This window comes from Protopterus annectens, chromosome 1.part0, assembly GCF_019279795.1.
Source record: "Protopterus annectens isolate FY-2018-M chromosome 1.part0, PAN1.0, whole genome shotgun sequence".
NCBI lineage: Eukaryota > Metazoa > Chordata > Ceratodontiformes > Protopteridae > Protopterus > Protopterus annectens.
In genome coordinates this window covers 881,599,042-881,623,263 of record NC_056725.1, presented here as the reverse complement: position 1 = coordinate 881,623,263, position 24,222 = coordinate 881,599,042, and the positions used below count along the sequence as shown (strand labels likewise).

Here is a 24,222-nt window from a genome sequence, read left to right as displayed (position 1 = left end):
CTAGTAATTATTCCTTAAGTTAAAACAATAGGCAGGATGCTTCACTCCAAACCCACTGACTCCAAAGGGACAGATATGAAATAATTTTAACTTCAAAGGACAGACAAGAAATGCTTGACCTAGCTTTCTTTACAGCAGGGGGCACTTTTGCTACATTGTTTTAAGTTCAACATTTCACAGCATATTCTTTCATTTAAGAAAACAAGCTTTTATTTCAACATTTCACAGTACATTCCTTCATTCTAGAAAACAAGCCTGCATTTCAACATTTATATTTACAAATGACAAAATTAACTATAACATTCTATCTGACTAGGCTGGCAGCCTTCACAGTAACTAAAGGGAGTGGTGTAAATACCCTGAGATAAAATTAAGTTCTAGATTGATGAATGCTGCAGTGTGCAATGCAGAATCTCTCTCTTCCTGAGTTTTACTTATTTGTGCTTTGCCTCTCAACCCCACTGTTCAGGCTACAGTGCTACACTGTCTGATGGCTGCATCAAGATCTTGAGACAATGCCCTAAGATCCTCATTGCAACTTCTCCAGTGAGCATAGTGCATGAATTACTGTAATGATTTAAACTGTGGAAAGAGTCGTACATCAATCACACTTTATACGGGAAGAAAACTGACATCTAAGACTTTCTAGAGAGCTTTGGTCCCTCTTTTAGAAGCAATAAGAAATATTAGTCTTGCTACACTAGAGGGCAGCCATGGTGGTGCAGCGGTTAGCATTGCCTCCTCACAGCAAGAGGTTCTTCGGTTCAATCCTTGGCTGGGGTGCCTTCTGTGCGGAGTCTGCATGTCCTCCCTTTGGTCGCATGGGGTTCATCCAGGTGCTCCAGTTTCCTCCCACATCCCAAAGACATGCTGTAAGTGGATTGGATACTCTAAATTGGCCCTAGGCACGAGTGTGTGCATGTGTGTGCCTTCTGTAGAAGGTTGGGCGCCGGGCTGGCAACTCGACACCGTAAAACTCCACTGCCAATCATGAGCGGACAGGTGATCCGCTTTGGCGACCCCCTAACCGGGAAAAGCTGAAAGAAGAAGAAGTCTTGCTACACTAGAGATAGTGATGTATTCTGTTCTGTGTGTTTGACACAAACCCACACTTCCTTTTCTACTACTGTCCAAAAAAGGTCATTTGAAGCAGATGATTTGACATACACGAATGTAGAAGGGACTTTATGTAAAGTTATGTGGGTTGGTGTTCTGCTGCTGCCATTGGGATTATGACTAAGTCACAGGTTTGATTCTTAGCTTTGGAATGGGAAATTTTACTAGAATTAAAATTGCCTGCAAAGGCAGATATTATAGTATGAATATATGAACTTATGTCCAGAAGTTGCCATAACTGACCAGATGGGGGAAATTGAATGCTAAGAAAGATGAACGTAGAAAACAAGCAGATTTTTATAACCACGTTTTGCTGTTTAACACGAAATTCAAACTTGCTCATAACGTATCGGATTTGTTTTGTCTATATTTGTAACCCTCTTGGCTGACATCCAAAACGGACAATAAACTTTAAAGCTGAACCTAACAAATGCAGACATACATGCATAACAACTTTCTTAATTTTATACAAGTGTAAAAATGGAAGTATCCAGTTTCATCAAACGAAAATTCGGAATATCCATTGACATATGCTCTGTTCCTAGTATTTTTTAGTGAGGTTATATGCATACATCTCAACCTTTAAGCGCAAGAAATCTGAACAAAGCCAAACTTTATGAGAGGATCAAAGCCTAAATCACGTACAGATGTTATATATTGCTATTGCAATTTTAAAAAGTTGCTAGAATAACGTGTTACATTCGTTTACATTTTCTGACGGTTGTGGAGTCTAAAACTCAACTATATCTCATTATTTACTGACTTCGATCGTCAGTGATGTGCCAAAAAACACCCATTTATGAGGGACAGAAAAAATCTGAGGCAAAAATCTACACATCATGCAAAACTGTGGACAGTTGCGATAGTAATGCACGGCAGGACCCAGCCCTACTTCCCACTCTCGTTTGCGGTTCTGTATTCACATGGTCACTGTTAACTTATCGGTCTATAATTATAAAACAACAGGTGAAACTCAGATCAGATCTTTAAACTTCCTGACTTTTGCACCGATCGTGATGTGGGACATTTCATAGGCGTGACCCTACGGGAATGCTTTGTAACACCCCTGCTTGCTCATCTCGATGACACCTCCTCTGTTTTCGATCAACTGACAAGGAAGGAGTCCAAGTTTTAAGGCTGCAAACCACAAGTAGGCAATCCGGCATACCAAGTTAACCTGCAGCAGCAGCTATGTACTCAGTCTCTGAGACAGCAAGTGATGTTGACATGGAAACAGAATCAGTTCCGTTACTGTGGGCTACCAAGGAGAAAACGGGTGAGGAAAATGATGCTGCTGATGTGATGCATATTTAGGTGTATTAAGTATTTTTATTCAGATGTGTCTTCGTTCATGCACACCTTATTTTGCATTCCATCCCGGCTAAGAACAAGCCCTTGGATTCTTGTATTTAGCAGGACATATAGATAGGAGAATGTAGACAGGTATACAAGATAATACTTTTTCTTGGACATCTCCAAGGACTGATGTTTCTCATGGATCCCATAACACGTCAAACTGTCTACGAAACAATGCTGGCAACATAGGTCTGTGCACAACATGCTGATAGCTAGCAAAAAGGTTTGCTATGATAGAAATGCTGTTTACATGATTGCAGGGGGTAGCAGCTGAAAATAAACAGAATACTTCACTTAAGTCGGTTGTTTCAATTTTGGGGAAATGTGTATATTTGTAAATGTCAAGTGGGTGTGGGCAATAGTATAAAGTGTCAGTATATAAAAGACATTTCTGACTACAGCCTTTTAGAAAGCAACTTCCTTTGCTTATTTTTCGTAGGTCAGAGCTTAAATCATATTTTGCTGTTTTCTTTTCTGCACCACTGGCTGATTTATATGTCTATATATGTTTAGAGATTACCCTGCGATAGTCACTTACAATGAATAAGCTTTGGTTCTCTGTACTCTTCTCACAATAAGCCTTTTGCAAGTTTCTGGAAAAAATCATTGCCACAGGCTGACAGGCAAAGTAGTTGGAATGCTTTATATGCTAAAATTTGAACTAATTTTATCAAACATTTAGTGCAGCTTCTCAGCTTTTTTTTTTCACTTAAACAGCCTGTTAGGAGATTCATGTGTCCTGTCACATGTTCTTACCTAAGTAACATATGACTGTAGGTCTGAAGTCTACATTTGAGTGCTCTAGGGAAGGACATTATTGTACAGCCAAAATGCAAAACTCAGTTTATGGTGACAGTCTGTTGTTACTGAAAGAAACAAATCTGAATGTTTGTTTGTTTTAAATTCCCACGGGATAGACTGCATAAACATACCAATTTCATGTTGGCCATTCACAGGCAATGGATAGCAGGTACTCTCTGTCCTTGCCATCTGTAGGCCTAAGGCCAACAAGTCTTAGTCTTAAAGGTGATGAGAACAGAACAACCAACCCAACTCTGTCATTACATTAAGTGAATAACTTTTATTTCTCTCCCCTGTCATGTCAAAATCTATATGAATTAATACTCTATATGCTGGCATTTTAAGATACTTTACACCCCCATAATATGTTCTAGAGGCAAGGAAACCTGAAATCTACATGTTCTTCCTATATCTTTGAGATGGAATTGTTTATGGGTTTTCCACAGACATGCTTTTGAATCTGTTTCTCTGAAATGGCTGGTAAACTTCTGTTATAGACTATGTCTCTCCTCTGTAAACGAGTTTATGGCTCAGTGTGACCAATCAGGTTTACAGAGTGAAATAAGTAAGTGCAATACAGAGATCCTGAATTTAGATAGTTGAAACAGGTCCTGGGGCTAACTTGGGTTCTCAGCATGAATCATTAATCGGTTATGTGGCATTGTCCATGTGTGGGACATCATTTCAATAATCTGATTTATAAAATCCTGACTATGACTCAGGTAATCCAAGTTTGATTAACAACTTAGGAACTTTCTGGAACTAGCAGAGAGAAGGAAAGTTGGAGCACTTGCCTGAGGTCTACAGTCATGTGGTAAAGTTCCCCATAGAGGCTGAAGGGTGCAAGGCAGTCTTTTTTTTTTTTCAAATAATTTTTTTATTTTTCAAATAATATAATGTTTAGCAATACAGTCATCAAGAAACAAGTATTATAAATCTTTATATACACTATGTACAACTGACCTGAACCAAGGAGGGAAAAAAAATAATAAAATATATGAAATTACTAACAAAAATTTATAATTTTCAATTAATAAAGTATAAAGTTACACATTAATTATTTAGGGTTCATTTTTGATGTCTCAATAAGAGTTAAAATGTTTTCCCAAGGATTGTTTGTCCATGTTTTAGGTGAAATTCTCGATTCCTTTGCCTTGATTTCTAATGTCACTGTTTCTTCTATCAATCTCAGGAATTCTTCCAGAGTAGGTTCTTGTGAAGAGGTGCAAGGCAGTCACTTGTGCAAATGAGTGACATAGCCTCCTTAATGCTCATTGCACATTAAACCCTGAAGCTTGTTACTGGGAAAGTATCATGTGATTACTGCTAAAAATAAGAAAATCTCTGATGACTGCCTAAATAACAACCTCTGTATGTTGACTGTCTTCCCTGGTGAAGGAGGAATAAAAGGGCCAAGAAGGGAAATGACAGCTGGTAGGGAACAAGGGATAAAAAAATTGATTTTGGTAACTGCGTAAGGCTGAGTACAAATACATGAAAGTCATTGGGTGATATGGAAGAGGGTAGTTTAGTGAACAGTGACCTCAAAAAGCATATAGTTTGAGTGATGATGGTAGATAGTTTGGTTTGATATAGTGTAGAAGTTTAGGGTTATAGGACCTAAGTCTATTATCTTTTATTAAGGAAGGCAGATATAATAATCAATCATCCTGGCATATATTATTAACTAGTTTATGGAGAAGTAAAGGATGGATTATTAAAAATAAGCTTACAGGGCAAAGTTTCCTTGTGGTAGTGCAAGGTGACTGACCTACACGTGGGAGACTGATAGTCTGAAATAGTAAGTATTTTATATTGGCAGCAGTGTTGCAAAGGAAAATTAGTAGTAGTGTGTTTAAGTTACCTGCTTTTGTACTGACTATACTAGCATAATGTCTGCTACGGGTCAAGTAAGAGAAGGACTATTAGGTTATTACTGTTATTTCAAACTATGTAAACTTTTGAATTTGTCTGTGAAAAGCTTGATCATGATATACTAGTACTAGAGATAATCCTTTGTTTTATAAGTAGAAGCGGAGAACAATAGACCAGAAGTCAAGCTGCTGGTAAGTAGTTGTGGCCCTTTCTGTAGCTGGAGTCCAGTAGCTGATTAACACCATATATTAGTTGAGGGAATGTTGCCGTGAGCTGTTAGTTTATTTAATGCAATGCACGTACAGCATTCCCATACCATTTGCACCTGTGAACTGTACCCTTTAACAACTCGTGCCTGCAGCAGCTGCCCCTCTTTGCCCCACTAGTTATAGCTCTGTATTCCATAGCATGCATACTTGTGTACTCTGAAAGACTAATGTATTTAGGGATAAATATGTACCAGTTGTCATAGTTATGTTATTGATAGTTTAACTAATTGGTCTGATGGGTCTGACTTCACATCCTAGATAAAGCCCTTAAATCCCTTTCTACTGATCATTTTCAAGTAGGCTGTCCCCAAACTTCTGACTGTTTTGGCTACCTTTCCTCCATGTATATAAAGGGTTATATCCACAGAATGTTTTGACACATTTCTAAGAAACTTTCATGCAGCTAATCTGGAAAATTACCTATAAAACTTCCTTAGATTGTGTTCTTAGTTCAAAAACAAAATAGCAGTTGTAGCAGGCAGTTGGCAGCTGTAGGTTGAATTTTAATGAAAAAAAACATATTATTTAATATTTTGCCACATATTTAAAAGATTGATATTACTTATGTACAGAAATATGTATTTGTCTAAAAGTGAAGTCACAATAACACTATATATTTATGTTTTAATAAATATTATTTTTGATTTGTCTGAAGAAATCCACAATTTGTAAATGAAAAATGTTTTAAATATAGTAGTTTGTCAATATTAAATGACCATTCTGACCTCAATTAGACCGTGCATATGAATCTCATTAACTCTGTATTGTTTCCAGATTTTAAAATAAGATGCTCTAGATGAGGAGCCTCTATCCTCAACCTTCACTTGTACAGTGAATTTAGCTAATAGTATTACAAGTGCACAGACAAAACCATCTCAAATGTGTCCATATCTCTCTACATGTGTAAAGTCTCTTTAGATATAACATTTAAAATGACTTACAATAATCACTTTTTTCCTGCAAAATGGGTATTAGCTTTATCTGTGATGTCATAAGAACAGACTATTAGTATGACTGTGGTACTTAGTGACTTTATCAGCCATAACAAACCCCATTTGTATACTTTATTGTGAATCAAAATAGAAAAAAGTAAAAGAGCCTAATGACTGTATAGATTTATCGGTGATACCTACCAATACAGAATCACATTTCAGAAATCTTTTGAAACTGCTTAGTAAATTGTTCAGAATATGTATGTATATATATATATATATATATATATATATATATATATATCTATATATCTATATATATATATATATATATATGTATATATCTTGGTTATGTTCAGAATTTCGAAGTCCAGAATTTCGAATCTCATGATTGAAGTTTTAAAACTTAGAAATCCTGAACGGAGATCGGCATACAGTGGGGACCAGGAGATTTCCTTTGTCCTCACTTTAGTGCGATCTCGGAGTTGGTATATTTAAGTAGCGAGGGTGTGTGGGGGTGCAGGGGGGCTTGCCCCCCTGCATACACTTGTTTTTTATGTGTTTAGTGGTGTTTAGGGGGAGGTTTCACAATTTCTAGATTCCAAGATCTGGAGATTCTGAACTCGATGTTCTGAAACTCGAGATTATGGGATTTCGAAATTTAGAAGTGAATATATATATATATATATATATATATATATATATATAAATTAAAAATAAACAAATAAATAAATACATATATATATATATATATATATATATATATATATATGAAATATCTAAAGAATGTATTTAGTTGGAGATTTTTGGTACAGAGAGGTGCATGCAACTTTTATTTTTATGTAATGTGAGCCATTATGTGTCAATTTATTTTAAATAAAAAAAATCTTCATTGAATTATCACTTATGACATAGGCAATCATACACTTATATAAATGAAAACAAACCATATTGACATATTTTCAGTTGCAAACATTATACAACACATTGAACATTACATAGCTCATTCAGTTCCTGCCTTCTGTCAAATCTCATTCCTCCTTCTCCTCTAAAACATTATTCTGCATGTATCTTTTCCACAATTCCCATTTTTCTATGTAATTAGCTCCCACCCTATTCTAAAGATCCCACTTCCAGTTCTTTTATCTGTTACTATATTCACACCTTATGGTTGGTTTAGACTTTATTTTCCATTTTCTAGTAATTGCTTTTTCTGTAGCCACCAGAATTAAATTCAGCAAGGCCTTACTATGTCTTGACAATTCAGATTCTGTATCACAGCTCAAAAAAACATTTCCTTAGTTACATGAATTTGTCAATCCAATATTTCTACTAGTGCAGTCTACAGGGAATTTTTAAAGTCTGACAGCTCATGACACTCCCAAACAATATGGTCCCAATTACCACTTTCTTCCCCATCACATATTCAGCATTTGTCGTCTACCTGAGGAAAAATTCTTTGGAGTCTGATTGGAATATAAAAATACCTATACAAACACTTCCGAGCAAAATTCTTAAATCTAGACTTTTTTGCATATTAGGGAGCCATACAAATATCCTTCCATTGTTTCTTTGTGAATTGCTTATCCAGTCTCTCTTCTCAATACTTTCTAACCTCCTCTTATTGTTTCCTATATTTATCATACAATATTTTATATGTCCTACTAATTATCCCTTTTTAAACAACAACTTCTGTTCTAGATGCAACAGAAACTCTTCTAGCGCTATCTTTAACTTAGGATCCCTCTATTTCTTTCTCGTTGCCTATACTCTGATATCAGTCCTTAATAGGGAAGCAAGTCTCTAGCTTGCAGTCCAAATGTTTCTTGACCTCTTCACACTGTATTACCTTTTCTCTCTGTAATTATTTGCACCCAATATCTTGGTTCCTTTTCCAGTTTTCTTCAATAAATGTCAGCCCCCTCTTGACTGTTCTGTGTACCCCACATTGCAATCATCCCTAATAACAGAATCTAATTTCCCCATTCCCACATTTGCTTAGTTCTTAGAATACTTTCTGCTACTTTATAAATATAATATTCTGTATGGCTATTGCTATTCTCCTTAAGAATCTGCATACAAAATCCCAGTCTGTCCTTATTTCTTGAGCCCCCCCTCCCCATTTCATCCTCAACATTTTCCAGTTTAAATTATAGCGTTCTGATTGTACTATATATATAGGAGACTTAACTGTGTAGCTCTGAAATATCCTTTCAGATTAGGTAATCCCAATACAACTTGTTTATTGGAAGGATCAACTTACCTCACTTGACAATTGCCCTCTTCCCCTCCCAGATAAAATCCTTCAAGTCTTTATTAATTGCTATCCACAGTTTCTCCTCTCATTGATAAAAACATGACAGACCTGTGTATAAAACTAAAGGGATTAAGAAAATTTTCACTTCTTGTAACTTGCTATCCATATCCATAAATCAGAGCTTTCAGTTTTTTCAGTTTTTGTAATCTTTTGTTTAATCTTTCCCCCCATATCTTTAGCTGCCATAATAGAATCCTTTTTACCTATACTCCTAAGTACTTAATTTTATCAGTCCCATAAATATGTATTGTTGAACCAATTCATGTGTAGCAACTTAGGTTACAGGTATTGCCAATATCTTCATTAATTTTATATCTGGAAAAGACTTGAAACTGTATCAGAATGTTCAACAACACTGAAATGCTATTTTCTAGTTATATCAGGTACAAAACTGTATAATCTACAAATAAAACAAAATGCCAATTAGTTTTTGTTTATTTTATTTTTTTATTTTTATTTAACATTTGTTTATCAGGAATGTCTGACTGGGACAGAGCCCATTTTCAGTGGAGGCCCGGGAGAAATGCTCCAGATGCATGTCATTGAATTTCTGAGTCCCTTATTTTCTTTGCCAGTCGTTCTAAATATAACACAAACAACAAAGGGAAAGAAAAAAGAGAATATCCCTAACTGGTTCTTCTGTTCAAACAGAACTTATCAGAAGACCCACCACATTTTAATTTTCACCACCAATCCCTCATATATCCTCCTAATTAACATTATTATTGTGTTAGGGAATTCAAATGCTTTTATTTCCCTACTCATAAAACCCCAGCTTACTCTTTTGAATGCCTTTTCTGCATCAAGACCCACCAACAATAGTGGTATTTTCTTACATTCTGCTTCTGTCTGGATCATCATTGTTGTATTAATTTTTTCAAATGTTCACCTCCACTGCACAAAAACAAATTGATCCTCATCTACCAATTTTGGCAACACCTTTGCCATTCTTTTTTAGCCATTATATACATAAAAACTTTAAAATCATGAGTTTGAATCAAAAAAGGCCTATATGAAGCTGGATTTGATAAGTCTTTACTAACTTTAAGTATTACAGCCACCACAGCTTTCTTCCAGGATGTTGGTGCTGCTCCTCCTTTTAAAATAGTGTTAAACAAAACCTCCCAGATCTTTATTACTTTCTTCCCTCCTAGCTTCTAAACTTCCACAGGAATCCCATCAATTCCTGAAGACCTTCATGTAGGTTAATTATATACACCACCATTTTATCTCATCTCCTCCTGCACTAACAGTTAATAGTTGAGCCTCATCTACATTTAACTTTAGCACATTTCATTCTTACATAAATATTTCTATTTGTACTTTTTCTTGATTTCCATATTTATCTGCTTTATACAGAGTTTCATAACATTTCTTAAATATTTCTAATACTTTTACAGGATCTCTGGTTATATTCCTTGTTATACGCTCCCTAAGCTTCCCAACAACCATTTCTACTTTCTTTGCCTGAGCCTTCATGCTAAAAGCTTTTGTGCTCTGGAGTTATTATCAAAAAACAGTTGCTTAACTTCATTCTTTCTAAATTCATGTGTATTATCCAGGTAGTCCCTTATTTCCTCTTTAGCACTCTGCAGTTGAGTGTCTTCTTGTTCTGTGAGTTTCCCCTAATTGTGCAATAGTTTAACCTTTGTCAGTTCCTGTAAATGATTATTGTTACTTCTTAACCATCTCTCTTTTTCTTTCATTTTCACCTTATTTTTAATCTCCACTTTCATTTTACCCACTCCCTAGCTATATTTTCAGAAGATATTTCTGACTTCCTTAATAACTCCCGAATAATTTCCACTACCCATTCCTTAAATTCTTCAATATTTAACAGATATGTGGGGAAGTGCCAGTGTCTCATTTTTATTTAATTACCCTGCAGTTTTATTTTTGTTATTATTGGTGCATGATCTGAAATAGTTATTGCATGGATATTAAAACTTTTAATTAAATGCACATGTTCCAGTGGGATATCATTTTTGTGTAGCCTAGCCCGGTGTTTGTACCTTGGGAAATAATATGTGAATTTTCTTTGAGGTCCTACTACTGAATTCACATCTTCCATACCAGATATTGTCATACATTTCTTCAAAAATCTAACCTCTTTTGTTATATTTTCACTTCTAGGCACCCAGACACATAATCACTGTTGCAGATCAAATTCCAGTCCCCACCTATAAGTAGTATTCGCTGCTGAAAGCTGATTATTTCTGCCAGAATTTTCTTAAGCTGCACTGTAGCAGTTTTAGGTAAAATATAAATACATGCCAGTGTAATCTTCCTCTCTTGCCAGTAAACCCTTACTACCACAAATCTACCATTATTATCTTTCCCCCCGCTTTTATCACTATTGGAGTACCTCTAGCAATTACTATAAGTACTTCCCTTGTCCTTTGTCCCAGATATTTTGCTGAATAACCATCCTTAAAACCATTCTTTATCAAATTCACTTGCTCAGTTTTTTCTAAATGTTTTGCACGTGACATTGCTATTTGCAGTCTGCATTTCTTAATACAGTTCATTATAGGTTCATAGGTTCATACTAGGCTATCTGCCCTGGAGCAATTATAAGCCTAGCCCGATTCTGTATGGCTTACGCCACCCCTTGATTTGAGTATACTGTGCCCTTTTTAAGGTTTAGTTTACTGTGCCTCTGTCTAATAGTGACACGGGAGTAATCCCTGGGACAAACCTACGATCCCCCATCCACTTATCGAGATTCTTCTTGAAGAGATTCAGTGAGGTGCTCTGCCTCACATAAACTGGAATTCTATTCCAGAGTGACGGGAGCCTCTGGGTTATGAACCTGTCCCTCCAGCAAGTTCTATTTATTTCTGTGCTGAGGTTCAAGTCCCTCGAGCATGTGGCTCTAAGGGATTTAGATTTACTGAGGTGGAGCATGTCCATTAATTCTGGATTTGACATAGCTTTGTATGTCAGGCATAGATCGCCTCAAAGTAGGCGGTATGCAACTGAGTAGAGCTGGAGTTTTTAACCGAGCAGCATATGGCATCTGTTTGAGACCCTTGATCCTCTTGGTGAGATACTTTTGGGGTCTTTCTAATTGCTGCAGGTGTCGGGTAAGGTACATCCCAAAAGGGGCATTGTATTCTATGATGGGCCTGATGAGGGATGAATAAAGGGGCACGATTACCTCTCTTGATCTAGATGTGAAACTCTTCATGATGAGGTGGGCTATGTAGAAGGTCTTTCTAACCACTTTGGCAATGTGGTTTTCAAAGGAGAGATTGCTATCAACTTGGGTCCCCAGGTCCCTAATAACTTTCTCTGTACTTAATGGGTTTCCGCCTATGTGGTAATTTGTGGGCACATTGTTTTTGCCAAAGGGTATGACTATACATTTTTTGGCATTTAGCTTTAAACCATGGCGCTGGCACCAGTTATCTGTCTCTGTGAGACCTTTTTGAAGGATGTTTGTGTCAGCTGGAGAGTTGATTATGGCGCCCAGTTTGCAGGCGTCTGCGAACTTGGTGAGCCATAGTCCTCCCACGCTTGCCTGTACCTCGAAAAGTATATACTGAACAAGAGTGGTCCCAAGACAGAACCCTGTGGGATGCCACTTGTGACCGGTTTCGAGTCTGACATGGCTCCAGCAACTCTCACTCTGTGGGTTCTGTCTTTGAGCCAGTTTGCGACCCATCTTGTGACATAGGGGTTTATATTTAAGCTGGATAGCTTATCTATGATGCCCGAGTGGGGTATTGTGTCAAATGCCTTTGCAAGGTCCAGATAGGCTGTGTGGACTACCTTCCCTTCATCTATGGCTTTGGTTACTGTTTCAAAGAAGTCAACCAGGTTCAAAAGGCAGGATCTGCCCTTGACAAAGCTGAACTGGGTAGGATCTAATGTCTGTAGGTCCCCAATGTCTTTGTTTATGAGCTCCATGATGATCCTCTCCATAGCCTTGCAGACTAAGCTAGTCAGACTTATGGGGCGATAGTTTCCAGGGTCCTTAGAGGCTCCACCTTTGTGGAGTGGGACCACTGTTGCTGTATGCCATTCTGTGGGCACATATCCTGTAGTGAGGCTGAGATTGTATAGCTGTTTTATTTGAGGGGATTAGTTCCTCTTGTAGTTCATGTAGGACGCAACCTGGGACGCCATCTGGTCCCATGGAAGCAGTGTTTTTTGCTTTGGAGAGGGCAGCCTTCACCTGAGCATCTGAGATGTTTGGGAGGCAGCCCTCTGCCGGGATAGATACTTGCTCTTTTGGGGGGGAGGGGGTGGAGAAGTATGCACTGAACCTGTCTGCCAGGATATTGGCGATGTCTGTGGGTTCAGGGTATTTTTTGTCGTTTAGAATCAACTCAGAACAAGTCTGGGAGTTGCATCACAGGTTTCTAACATAATTGAAAAAAGCCTTATGATTGTCTTTGATGTCCTGTGCAATTTTTCTTTCAAAGCTGGCCTTGGAGGATTTTATGAGGGATCGTAATTTTTTGCTAGTACTGATCAGAGATGCCTTCCCTATTGGGGATTTTGCTCTATCATGTAGTAGCTTCCTTCTTCTGTTGTACAGTTTATTTATGGCATGGGTCCACCAGACTGGACGCCTGCCTTTGGATGATTGGGTCTTTTTTGTATATGCTTGTGAGACCATACACATTCAAAGATAATATGGAAAGTGATGCCATTATAAGAAGTTATTATTTCCACCTATTATGTATAACAACTGTATTTTAAATGTCTAGTTTCAGCTTTTGTGCTACATGCATACATTAATGTTTGGCAGGTTGATCTTTTATACAGTTATTTCTTGCCATATCCATTTGAACCTATGTCACATCTTACAATACTTTTTGTTTTAATGAAAACCCTCAAGCAAAAAATCAAACACACCCAGAATACCCCTATAACCTATTCATTTAAAACAATCACACATAACTATTTACATCTTTAACCAATGAAGTTTAACCCTCCTAATAGGAACAATTGTCCTAGATTGACAGCTGCACTTGCAGGCTGTAATTGACCTTTAATTAAGGTTATCCATTCTAAGATACATGCTACAGCCAGCACTTTGACTTACATTAAGTGCTGTCTATTTTTGTCTTATCTTTACTCATCTCACACATGTAGAAAAGAGTTTGAATGCTCTCAGAAATCATTATCTTTTAGCCATTGAAATAAAAAAGTATTCTCTTTTTATTGCCCTGTTATCAGTTTGTGTCCATAGAAATATGAGCTCCAGATACACAGTTGCCTTCAGCTATAAGCTTCTTATGTTGAACTGTGAACATTTATTTGCCAAAGAAAAATTTTACCTTACATTCAGTGTTTTCCTATTTACTTGCTCCCACTTAAAACTTGTTGTTAGATCAATCCATAGGGCTTTAATCCAATCATCCCCCTATGCAAAAGTAAGAAAAAGCATGTCAGTTTTACTTATTTCATGATCTACTTAGTTTTACAACATGTCCTTCACCTTAAAAAACAAAGATAGCCCCCCGGATTCATGAAGCTCGGCACAAGGCCGGTGTAAGGCCTGCACCGGCCATGCAGCATACAAATTGCGTAGCAGCGCCACATGCATTTAATGAGTGTGCGCTGTAACCACAACCATGTGCATAGGGCACGTGCGCGAGTCCAGGGAGCCTAACTAGGTTGCACTCGGAGGCGTGGCCAAGTCGGCAGGCGATGAGCAACCTAATGTGCTGAGTCTTACAGGCCGCCTGCAATAGTAACCGCACCTACCAGTGTCCGTGGACAATGAAACGTATGCAAAGTATGCTACATAGTACCCGTCCACACAAAATGGAGAACCAAAACATAAATGCACGACATACAAAATGTTCCCGTTCATGGAACACATGATACTCAGAATACTGTGTCTGTTACATATTGCACTGTCAGCAGTCATACCCAGCAGAGGTGTACTGCATCATGTCAGCGTCAAGAATACACACGACCAGCCCCATGGGCACGGTCACCAGCAGTCCCACAGTGGTAGTGATAGCACACAGCCGGGCAGTCGTGGCCATATAACAACCAAAAAGAAACCAGAAATCCCAAACACACACAAACATATGTAAAGGAAAATGTGCCATACACAGCAACGTAACTGTCACATACACATAGGATGGCATATGCCGAATCGGAATATCCAGAAGCAGAACCCATGCATGCAAATGTAATACACAACAACCCCGTCATAGCACATAACCCGCACCCATGTCCGAATGTCCACCCAATCCAGCAAGCAGCCATGCGCAGGTGCACACCTACACAGAGCGGGTATACCCCATATGTAGTAGGAAGTATTGTCCTAGGCAGTGACAGGCTTGCAAATATGTACCCCACATATGTCAACATCCCATCCCAGGTATTGAAATCCAAATGGCTGCATGTGAATGTGCCGGCAGAATGTGTACATCCCGCGTGTGGTTACTGACCTGTCGAAACACCATAGGTGTTCACACGCCATGGTGTCCATAACTGTACACATCTGGACAAAGCAGTATGTGCAGCCACGGTACTGATGAGTAGCTATGCAGACATGCCAAACACAATACACAGGGCGGAATAGCTGTTCACCAAGCAGGCCACCCCAGCAGGGTTGCCACATGCACAGATTGTCAAGGTGGGACATCACTCGCAGATGTGTGGATCTGTATGGTAAAACACCCATGGCCAATACAAAGGATAGAATAACACGTATATGCAGGAATGAACGGTTATTGCATAACATGTGAATAGCTTAAGCTATCCAATATAATAGTCATGTGTACCAGATACAAAATGCCTGTAACATGCAAGCTGTAATGAAGGTAAGAAATACACGACTGTGTTAATATCACAGGACATATGGCACGTGTCAAGTGTCCACGCAGGACACAAATGTCCATAATGGGGCCTCCCCTGCAAAGAGGAACAAGTGCCAACCCCTCCCCCCACCAAAGTATCGGCAGTAGAAATACAACCCAATGACACACCAACACCACCGTCCAACCCATGACAGCAACAAAAGCTGGACAAAGACCAACACGATGCGTGCACAAATAGGTTGACATGTAAGCGGTGCTCACACAACCTTCAACAGGCCACCCAATAATAGTATGTACATATGCATGAAATGCTGCGAAGGATGTGTGGTAGTCCCCAGTATCACAGAGGTACGTACACATATACACTGTAACCAACTGTCACATATGTTCACTGTAACACAGCATACCTGCAGGTAATACATAGTTCAGTCATGTGCTACATAAATATACACGTATGAATGATGACAGGGGATAGACAGTTGTGAATGGGAACAATGCCCAACATGGAATATGCATGATAACCGGCACCACCCACATCATTGTATGCCAACAGCATACGCTATTGTTGGTTGTCCAAACACCCGTGTCTGTAAACACGGATGGAATGTCATAGCAATAACCCATGCCTGGGTGTGGGTAATGCTGGATATACCCACGGTTGGCATGGTGCGGTCCCGAGGGCGAAGCCCGAGGGACCAAACAAAGGCAACCGTGGGTAAATACAGCATTACCTACACCCAGAAGTGGGTTATTGCTATTATACCATGACATCATGTAAGAAAATAAACTATTAATTCCCTTACATAATGGCACAGTAGAATGCCTGTCTGCTGCCCATCCGCAGAAGTCTGGCATCCGCGGCGGCACTGATGTACTGCGTGAGATGTCTGTTGCTAATGTCGAAACTGTCTCGCTATGTTAAACTCAGCATAGCAAAACACTGCAAAAAAGCAATGGAGAGCTTGCTGTCCCCGTTGCTTTGTTTCACAACCTGTCTCGCTATGTTAAATGTGTGTAGCATAGCGAGACTGCCTCAAAGTAAGCAACGGACATCTCCGTGGCTTATTTAAAGCTGTCACGCTATGTTAAACCCATGTAACATAGCGAGACAGGTTTTAAATACCGAGGTATACTAATGGAAATAGGTCCGGGCGACCGGACCGTTCTCCATTACTATAACTCGATGTACAACGGGCATGCTGGCCAATCAGCGTGCACGGTTTGGAATAATGGGGGGGTTATGGTATAATAAACATGGACAAACTGTGCCCATGTGCCTCGTCTGACATTCGTACACAGTCAGGGCAGTTCTGTACACTAGGCGGACAAGACCAAACCCAGAGCACCACAGGAACACCCTGACAATCAAAGACCGGTATGCGTTAGGGCTATAAGCCTCTGTGATCTGAATATCCCTGCGGTTACACCATATGCATCCTGGGTCAAGAGCATTAGGGAATAGGGAATGTGTAACATGTAGTACCACACTTTTCCCAGCAGGAGAATGGATGCCTGTGACGTAAGTGAGTGCGGGGGGGGGGCGGGAATATGTTAATGTAGCTATGTATCATGGGTATGCATATAAATGAGACAGAACACCAAACGTGTAGTGGTCACAGCAACCGGCCAACGTGAATGCAGTCCCGTTTGAATTACGACTACAGAACATATAAATGTGAACGTGTAATTAATGCATCTGTGCCGCAAAGACAGTTACATATGTAAAGGTGGAAGTGTGTTCCGCATACGTCTATTAACCGGATCACAGATATGTCCCTGGAACTGTCACAACTAATACAGGTCACGTAAGCACACAGACTCGGTAAACATATGTAACCCGGAATACGGATATGCATGTGCGCCTGCGCGTAACCCACAATAAGGGAATGCAAGTGCGCCTGTGCGTGTGTGATCCACTCACAGCAGAGTAACCTAATGCCATTACCCCCACGTTAGTTATACACGTCTCAGAACTGTCAGCCTCTGAAAGTATGGAACCGGACAATGCCATGCAAAGTACTGGTACAAATAGTGAGAAACACATGATATGTGCTAAGACAAACATAGAAAGTGGATAGAATAACGGGTGTGTTAGTAGCAGGGATTGACGAAGGTTAGGCATCCGTAACCTGACCTACCTGTCAGAAGGTGCCACCGTAAGTCTCACATGAAATGCCAGCAAATTGCCAGCAAATTGCCAGATAGACACAGGTCAATGTAAAACACACCTAAGATAAAGGGTAAACCATCCGTACACTCTGCCAGTATCTGTACAGTGGAAAGGTATGGTATGGTTACAGATGTGTGTACACAGGTAATTTATACATTTATTCTATTTTATTTTACATTTGCTGACCGGGATAGTCCGACTGGATATATGTCCATTGTCACCGGAGAAAAGCTCCGACAGGGTTAACAATGACAGATAGTTACAAAGACATATAGACAATCTACATAGTATACAATGAAAAAGATCTTTACAGTAGAAACTACAGTTGGTTACAGTTCATTATATTCACGATAATTCGCAATCAGTTGAGTAAGACAAAAATGGCCTAGTTGAGTAAGACAAAAATGGCCTAATCTTGAGTTAATATGTGTTAGTCTAGATTGATCTTATAGGTGGAATTGCTCATAGGACTGTTATGATTTGGAGAGGGTAGGGTTCTTTTAGGACAGTCATATTAGACAGACATTAACAAAGCAAGGTATGAAACGAGGGGTTTACATGTATATATGTACACACAACAGACCTATGTCCCGTATAGATGACACATGGATATAAATATGCCATGTAATAGATAATATGGGTAGTCAAACAGACATCCACGAATGGGGAACAAACAGCAGCAGTCAAAATCACTGGCCGGACAGTGACAGTCCAGCAAGTTCCACACTTGACATGCACACTGGTGTCCATGGTAGGACTCCAAAAATGTATCCATTCGCACCACCCGCTACGATTGATGCGAAAGAAGTGACAGCTGCAAATACGAATCAGCTAAACATGCACTAAAAGCAGGTTCAAGGGTGATGACACATGTGTCCATGAAATGCAGGACATATGAACAGATATCCCTAGAGTGGGGAGTGCATATAAGTGCGTCCACATTCCAGTACCGCACACATTAAGCATGTGTTATGTGTACCGTAGAGGGTTGCAGGCATGGGAACCTGGGTATGCAGAAATGGGCCTAGGTGTTGTTTGGCAGAGAATCCGTAGGCCCGCCCCGTGGGAGGGATGTGGGTATAGCACATGCCTTTATCCCCACTAATGGTGCAAAGCATCCACCGGATAATGCGGAAAGCAGGTTGGAAATATGTACAGCCCTAAATCAGTGTCATGTATGCGAATCCCATGGATGGACATGCGTACGACCAAGATGGTACCCATAACTGGAAAACTGTCAGAATAACACAGCTGCAGTAAGGCATAGCACAAGTGTGCTAGCCACTTAAAAGCATTTATAGCATTTACTGTCTGTTTTTTTTCCTTGTCTCTGTAAAAAAAAAAAAAATCTCTTGTTTTCCCACCTTACTGAACTAGAGTAGTCCAGTTTCAGAGTTGCTGATCCCTGGGCTTTGTTTTTAGTTCCTGTTACTGATCCATTGCCTTATTAGGAAGGAGGGAAGTTTCTTTGCTTACCAGTGGGAGTGGGAAGCACTGAGCAGCCTTTTTGTCCGAATTGGTGAAGTTTCAGCCAGAAACTAGTAGTCTATTGGTCGCTTTGGGCTCTAGCTCCTTTCAGCCCCTGCTATAAAACACGCTAAACACGTGTTTTCCAGCTTGTACCAACTCTGCACAGATCCTCGTGGTGGCCTGCAGAGTGATCCAAGCAGCAGAGAGCTAAAAGAGTGACTTTCTACCAGATATAAGTATTTTTGTGGCTTTCCCAGTGTTATTAAGCTAGCGACTACATTTCGCCTGTTTTACTGCTACTTTAAGTGATTTCTGCATTTTACACTGTTTATTGCACTTTAAGTTACTAATTGTTGCAAATTGTTTCTGTAGGCTACACACTAAAGTGCGCTAGCCGATTTACAGCATTTATAGCATTTACTGTCTGTTTTTTCCTTATCTCTGTAATAAAACAAAAATCTCTTGTTTTCCCACTTTACTGAACTAGAGTAGTCCAGTTTCAGAGTTGCTGATCCCTGGGCTTTGTTTTTAGTTCCTGTTACTGATCCATTGCCTTATTAGGAAGGAGGGAAGTTTCTTTGCTTACCAGTGGGAGTGGGAAGCACTGAGCGGCCTTTTGTCCGATTTGGTGAAGTTTCAGCCAGAAACTAGTAGTCCATTGGTCGTTTTTGGGCCAATTCCTAGCTCCCTTCAGCCCCCTGCTATAAAACACGCTAAACTGTACTGCTGATCTAACCAGCATATCCTATAACTGAAAAGTTCATCTCTACTTGATTCCCAAGTAGACTATTCTCTATCTGTAAAGCCTAGCACTTACTCCTACAGTACTTGCACCTTGATAAAGCACTCTTATTATAGATAGTACCCCACCAGCCCAAAACCCACTTCCCCCGGAGTCCTTTGAAAGTTCTTTATCTACTACTTCTAGTATGTTGAGGGATCAGTTGCTAGTGTCCTCTCCAGCTCAACTGGTGAACCTGGGAATATTGAGGCAATGTTACAATTGCCTCATGTACAGACAATCCTCTCCTTCTCCCACAAAACACAAATACATGCGAGAGATGCAACTATACGGCCAAACTGGAGGCTGAGCTCTCTCAACATAGGACTGGCAAGACCAGACAGGAGGAGAAGGCAACCACACACAATACATACCCAGTCACACATGGTACCATCACAACTTCAAATCATACACATACTCACACAAAGACATACTGGAGGCTCTGGTCAAAAATTTACCAAAACAGCAGAGGCCACCAAAGCAGACACCCAAACAACTACCACCTCACGACCCAACACATGCAACACATAGACCACACAGTCAGAGTGTCAAACAGTCACAGCCCTTAAGGCCAAACAAAATGCCAGACACACTTGTCATTGGTGATTCCATAGTCAGGCACACTGACGTCCCGCTCACCAGACTGAGTAAGGAGAAGGTCACAGTAAGCTGCCTGTCGGGCGCTAGAATCCGCCACATAACGCAAGCACTCAGGTCTCTCAACAGCAGGTACAAGTCGACTCAGTCATTGTCCACGCTGGTGTCAACGACCTGAGACGCACCTCCTTGGACTACATGAAAGGGACGCCGAGGAGCTCTCTGATTATGTAGCCCAGGCAGGTATGACCCTGACCTTGAGCAGTATCCTACCTTCACCTAGAATGATGCCACAATACAGTGATAAGATGATCAGCTTTAATAATTGGCTTAAATTCTGGTGTCATTCAAAGGGGATCCAATGTCTGTCTGCCTGGGATGACATGCTGGACAAGCCACGCTGTTTCGCAAGGGACGGCTTGCACCTGTCACCCTGGGCTTCCGGATATTGGCAAAGGCTCTTGCCACCCCATAGTGCCTTTTAGGCAAGGCTCAAATTCTAAACCTACCACCCTAGAACACCAAAAAGGAAAAACTAAGGGTAATGCTGCTCAATGCCAGAAGTCTCAATCTCAAGATGCACGCACTCGAGGCCCTTCTCAATATGGAGAACATCGATGTCTGTGCTGTGACAGAAACCTGGTTCAAGGCTCCTGAGAGCACCCCAGCACTAACAGGTTTCACCTCACATCATGCCCGCCCCAAAATCCGGACAACACCAAGAAAGGAGGGGGTGTCCATATTCATAAAGGACACCCACACCTCAAGGTTGGTGGCAACGCACGATGCATCGGAGACCATCCAGGTGCAATTAACTATAGGCAAGACTGCTCTGCAATTTGTAGCATGTTACAGGCCACCCTCTCAAACTCAGGAACCTCACATGGCCTTCCTGAAAACATTGGAGGATAAATGTATCTCCAAACACCATCATACTAGGTGACTTCAACTACCCTAATATAGACTGGGAACACTACTCAAGCCCGAACACTCTAACCCAAAGATTCCTGGAGTTCATAAACTCAAATGCCATGGAACAACTAGTCACCATCCCCACAAGAGGTGAAAACATACTTGATCTCATCATCACGAACATGGGATCAAAATGTTCAACACCGGAAGTATACCCCTCACTGGTGAGATCAGATCATAAACTAATCTCGCTGGAGGTCCTCATCCCGCCCCACCTGAAACAAAAAGACCACAGTGAAAAACTTCTCAAAAGCCGATTTCACACTTCTAAAACTAGTGTGGTCTCCTTTAAGGCCCCTGAGCCAGTGGTAAACATTACTCAAACCGCTGAATCACTTACAAATGCCTTCTACCAGCACCTACAGGACTGCATGGATCAGGCAATCCCAAACAAAACTAAGACTCTCTGTACCAAAGGCAAGCGTCCAGTCTGGTGGACCCCAGCCATAAACAAGCTCTACAACAAAAGGAGGAAGCCACTACAAGATAGAGAAAATCCTTGAAAGGTAAGACACCTTTGATCATTATAAGTAAAAAACTAAGAGCTCTCATAAAATCATCCAAGGCAAATTTTGAGAGAAAAATCGCCAAGGACTCTAAAGACAATCATAAGGCCTTCTTTAGCTATGTTAGAAACCTAGGAGGAAACTCCCAGATATGCTCAGAATTAGTTCAAAATGATGTGAAAAATTACTGAACCTACACACATTGCCAACATACTGGCTGACAGGTTCAGTGCAAACTTCTGCCCCCCCTCCCCAAAAGGAGAGATATCTATTCCAGAGGATTGTAGCCCCCCAAACATCTCCAACGCCCAGGTGAGAACTGCCCTCACTAAGGCAAAAAACACAGCATCCATGGGACCGGATGGTGTCCCCGGCTGTGTGCTTCATGAACTCAACGAGGAATTAAACCCACAGTTAGGACAGCTGTTTAATCTTAGCCTCACCTCAGGATACGTACCCAAGGAGTGGCGCGTAGCGACTGTGGTCCCACTTCATAAGGGCGGTGCCTCCACAGACCCTGGAAATTACCGCCCCATTAGCTTGACAAGCCTTATCTGCAAAGCCATGGAGAGGATCATAATGGAACTCATAAATAAAGACATAGGGAACTTGCAGACTTTGGATCCAACCCAGTTTGGCTTTGTCAAAGGCAGATCCTGCCTCTTAAACTTGGTTGACTTTTTCGAGACAGTCACCAAGGCCATTGATGAGGGAAAGGCAGTCCATACAGCCTACCTCGACCTGGCAAAGGCCTTCGACACAATACCCCACTCAGGTATCATCGAAAAACTCATCAGCTTGAATGTAAACCCATACATCACAAGATGGGTTGCAAACTGGCTAGCGACAGAACCCACAGGGTCAGAGTTGCTGGAGCCATGTCAGACTCAAAGCCTGTCACAAGTGGTGTCCCACAGGGCTCAGTCCTGGGTCCACTCTTGTTCGGCATCTACTTTCTGAAGTACAAGCAAACACAGGAGGGTTATGGCTGACAAAGTTTGCAGATGACTGCAAACTGGGCGCCATAGTCGAAAACACATCTGACACAGATATCCTCCAGAAGGGCCTCACAGAAACGGATAACTGGTGCCAGAGCCATGGCCTGAAGTTAAACGCCAAAAATGCATAGTCATACCCTTCGAAAACAAGGTTACCCCTAGCTACCATATAGGTGACAATCCACTGAGCACAGAAAAAGTCATCAGGATCTGGGGACCCAAGTTGACAGTAGTCTTCGCTTGACACTCATGTTGCTAAAGTAGTTAGGAAAACCTTCTATATCGCCCACCTGATCATGAAGGGATTCACATCTAGATCAAGGGAGGTCATCATCCCCTGTACTCATCACTCATTAGACCTATGATTGAGTACAATGCCCGTTCGAATGTATCTGACCAGACACCTGATGCAGCTTGAAAGGCCCCAAAAGTTCCTCACCAAAAAGGATAAAGGGTCTCAAAAATATGTCTTATGCTGCCCGACTGAAAGAACTCCAGCTTTATTCAGTCTCATACCGCTTGCTCAGAGGTGACCTGTGCCTGACATATAAGGCCATGTCAAACCCAGATTTGATGAATATGCTTCACCTCAAAAATCTAGATCCCTCAGAACCACAAGGGCGGGAGACTTAAACCTTGACACGGTTATAAATAGAACGTGCTGGAGGGACAGATTCATCACCCAGAGACTCCCTATGCTGTGGAACAAAATCCGGTACATGTGAGGCAGAGCACCTGCTGGCCTTGTTCAAGAGGAATCTTGACCAATGGATGGGAGATCGCAGATATACCCCAGGGATTACTTCAGTGTCACTGCTTGACAGAGGCACAGAAAAATGATAGGCATAGTTTTTATTCAAACTAAAGGGGTGGCGAAAGCCACATAACTATGGGCTAGGCTTATAAATGCCCTTGGGCAGATAGCCTAGTATGAACCTATGAACCTATGAACCTATAGTACAGGAAATACAGATAGGGACAATATTATAAATACCCCAGACAAAGTCAGACCATTGTGCGAATACTGGCGTAGCCATGCATACGGATGTTATGAGTGTCACTAATCATGCAATGGAAATAGCGGTCACCATCACCTATCGCACAGTTCGCATGCCTAGGCAGCAATCAGCGAGGAAGGCACATCACTATGTGAAAAGTAACAAGGGCAAAGGCCGAACGTCAGAGCGTGTACACATAATGACAACAGGTCAAGGGTATGAAGGAGCTAACCTGTCCAAAATACATGTACTGAACCGGTGATACTAGGCGGA

At 40.7% G+C, this 24,222-nt stretch overlaps 1 protein-coding gene across 2 annotated transcripts in view; it reads left to right on the top strand.

The window, feature by feature from the left end:
- Positions 1–2,032: 2,032 nt before the first annotated feature.
- Positions 2,033–24,222, top strand: part of LOC122795591 (sialin-like) — a 711,524-nt gene continuing 689,334 nt past the window's right edge. Inside the window, exon 1 of one of the 2 annotated variants that reach the window (XM_044063849.1) lies at positions 2,033–2,392. In XM_044063849.1, the coding sequence (XP_043919784.1) occupies positions 2,308–2,392 (85 nt within the window). In that variant the 5' untranslated portion in view covers positions 2,033–2,307. The remainder of the gene's footprint in view (positions 2,393–24,222) is intronic. The other variant, XM_044063858.1, reaches the window with a different exon arrangement.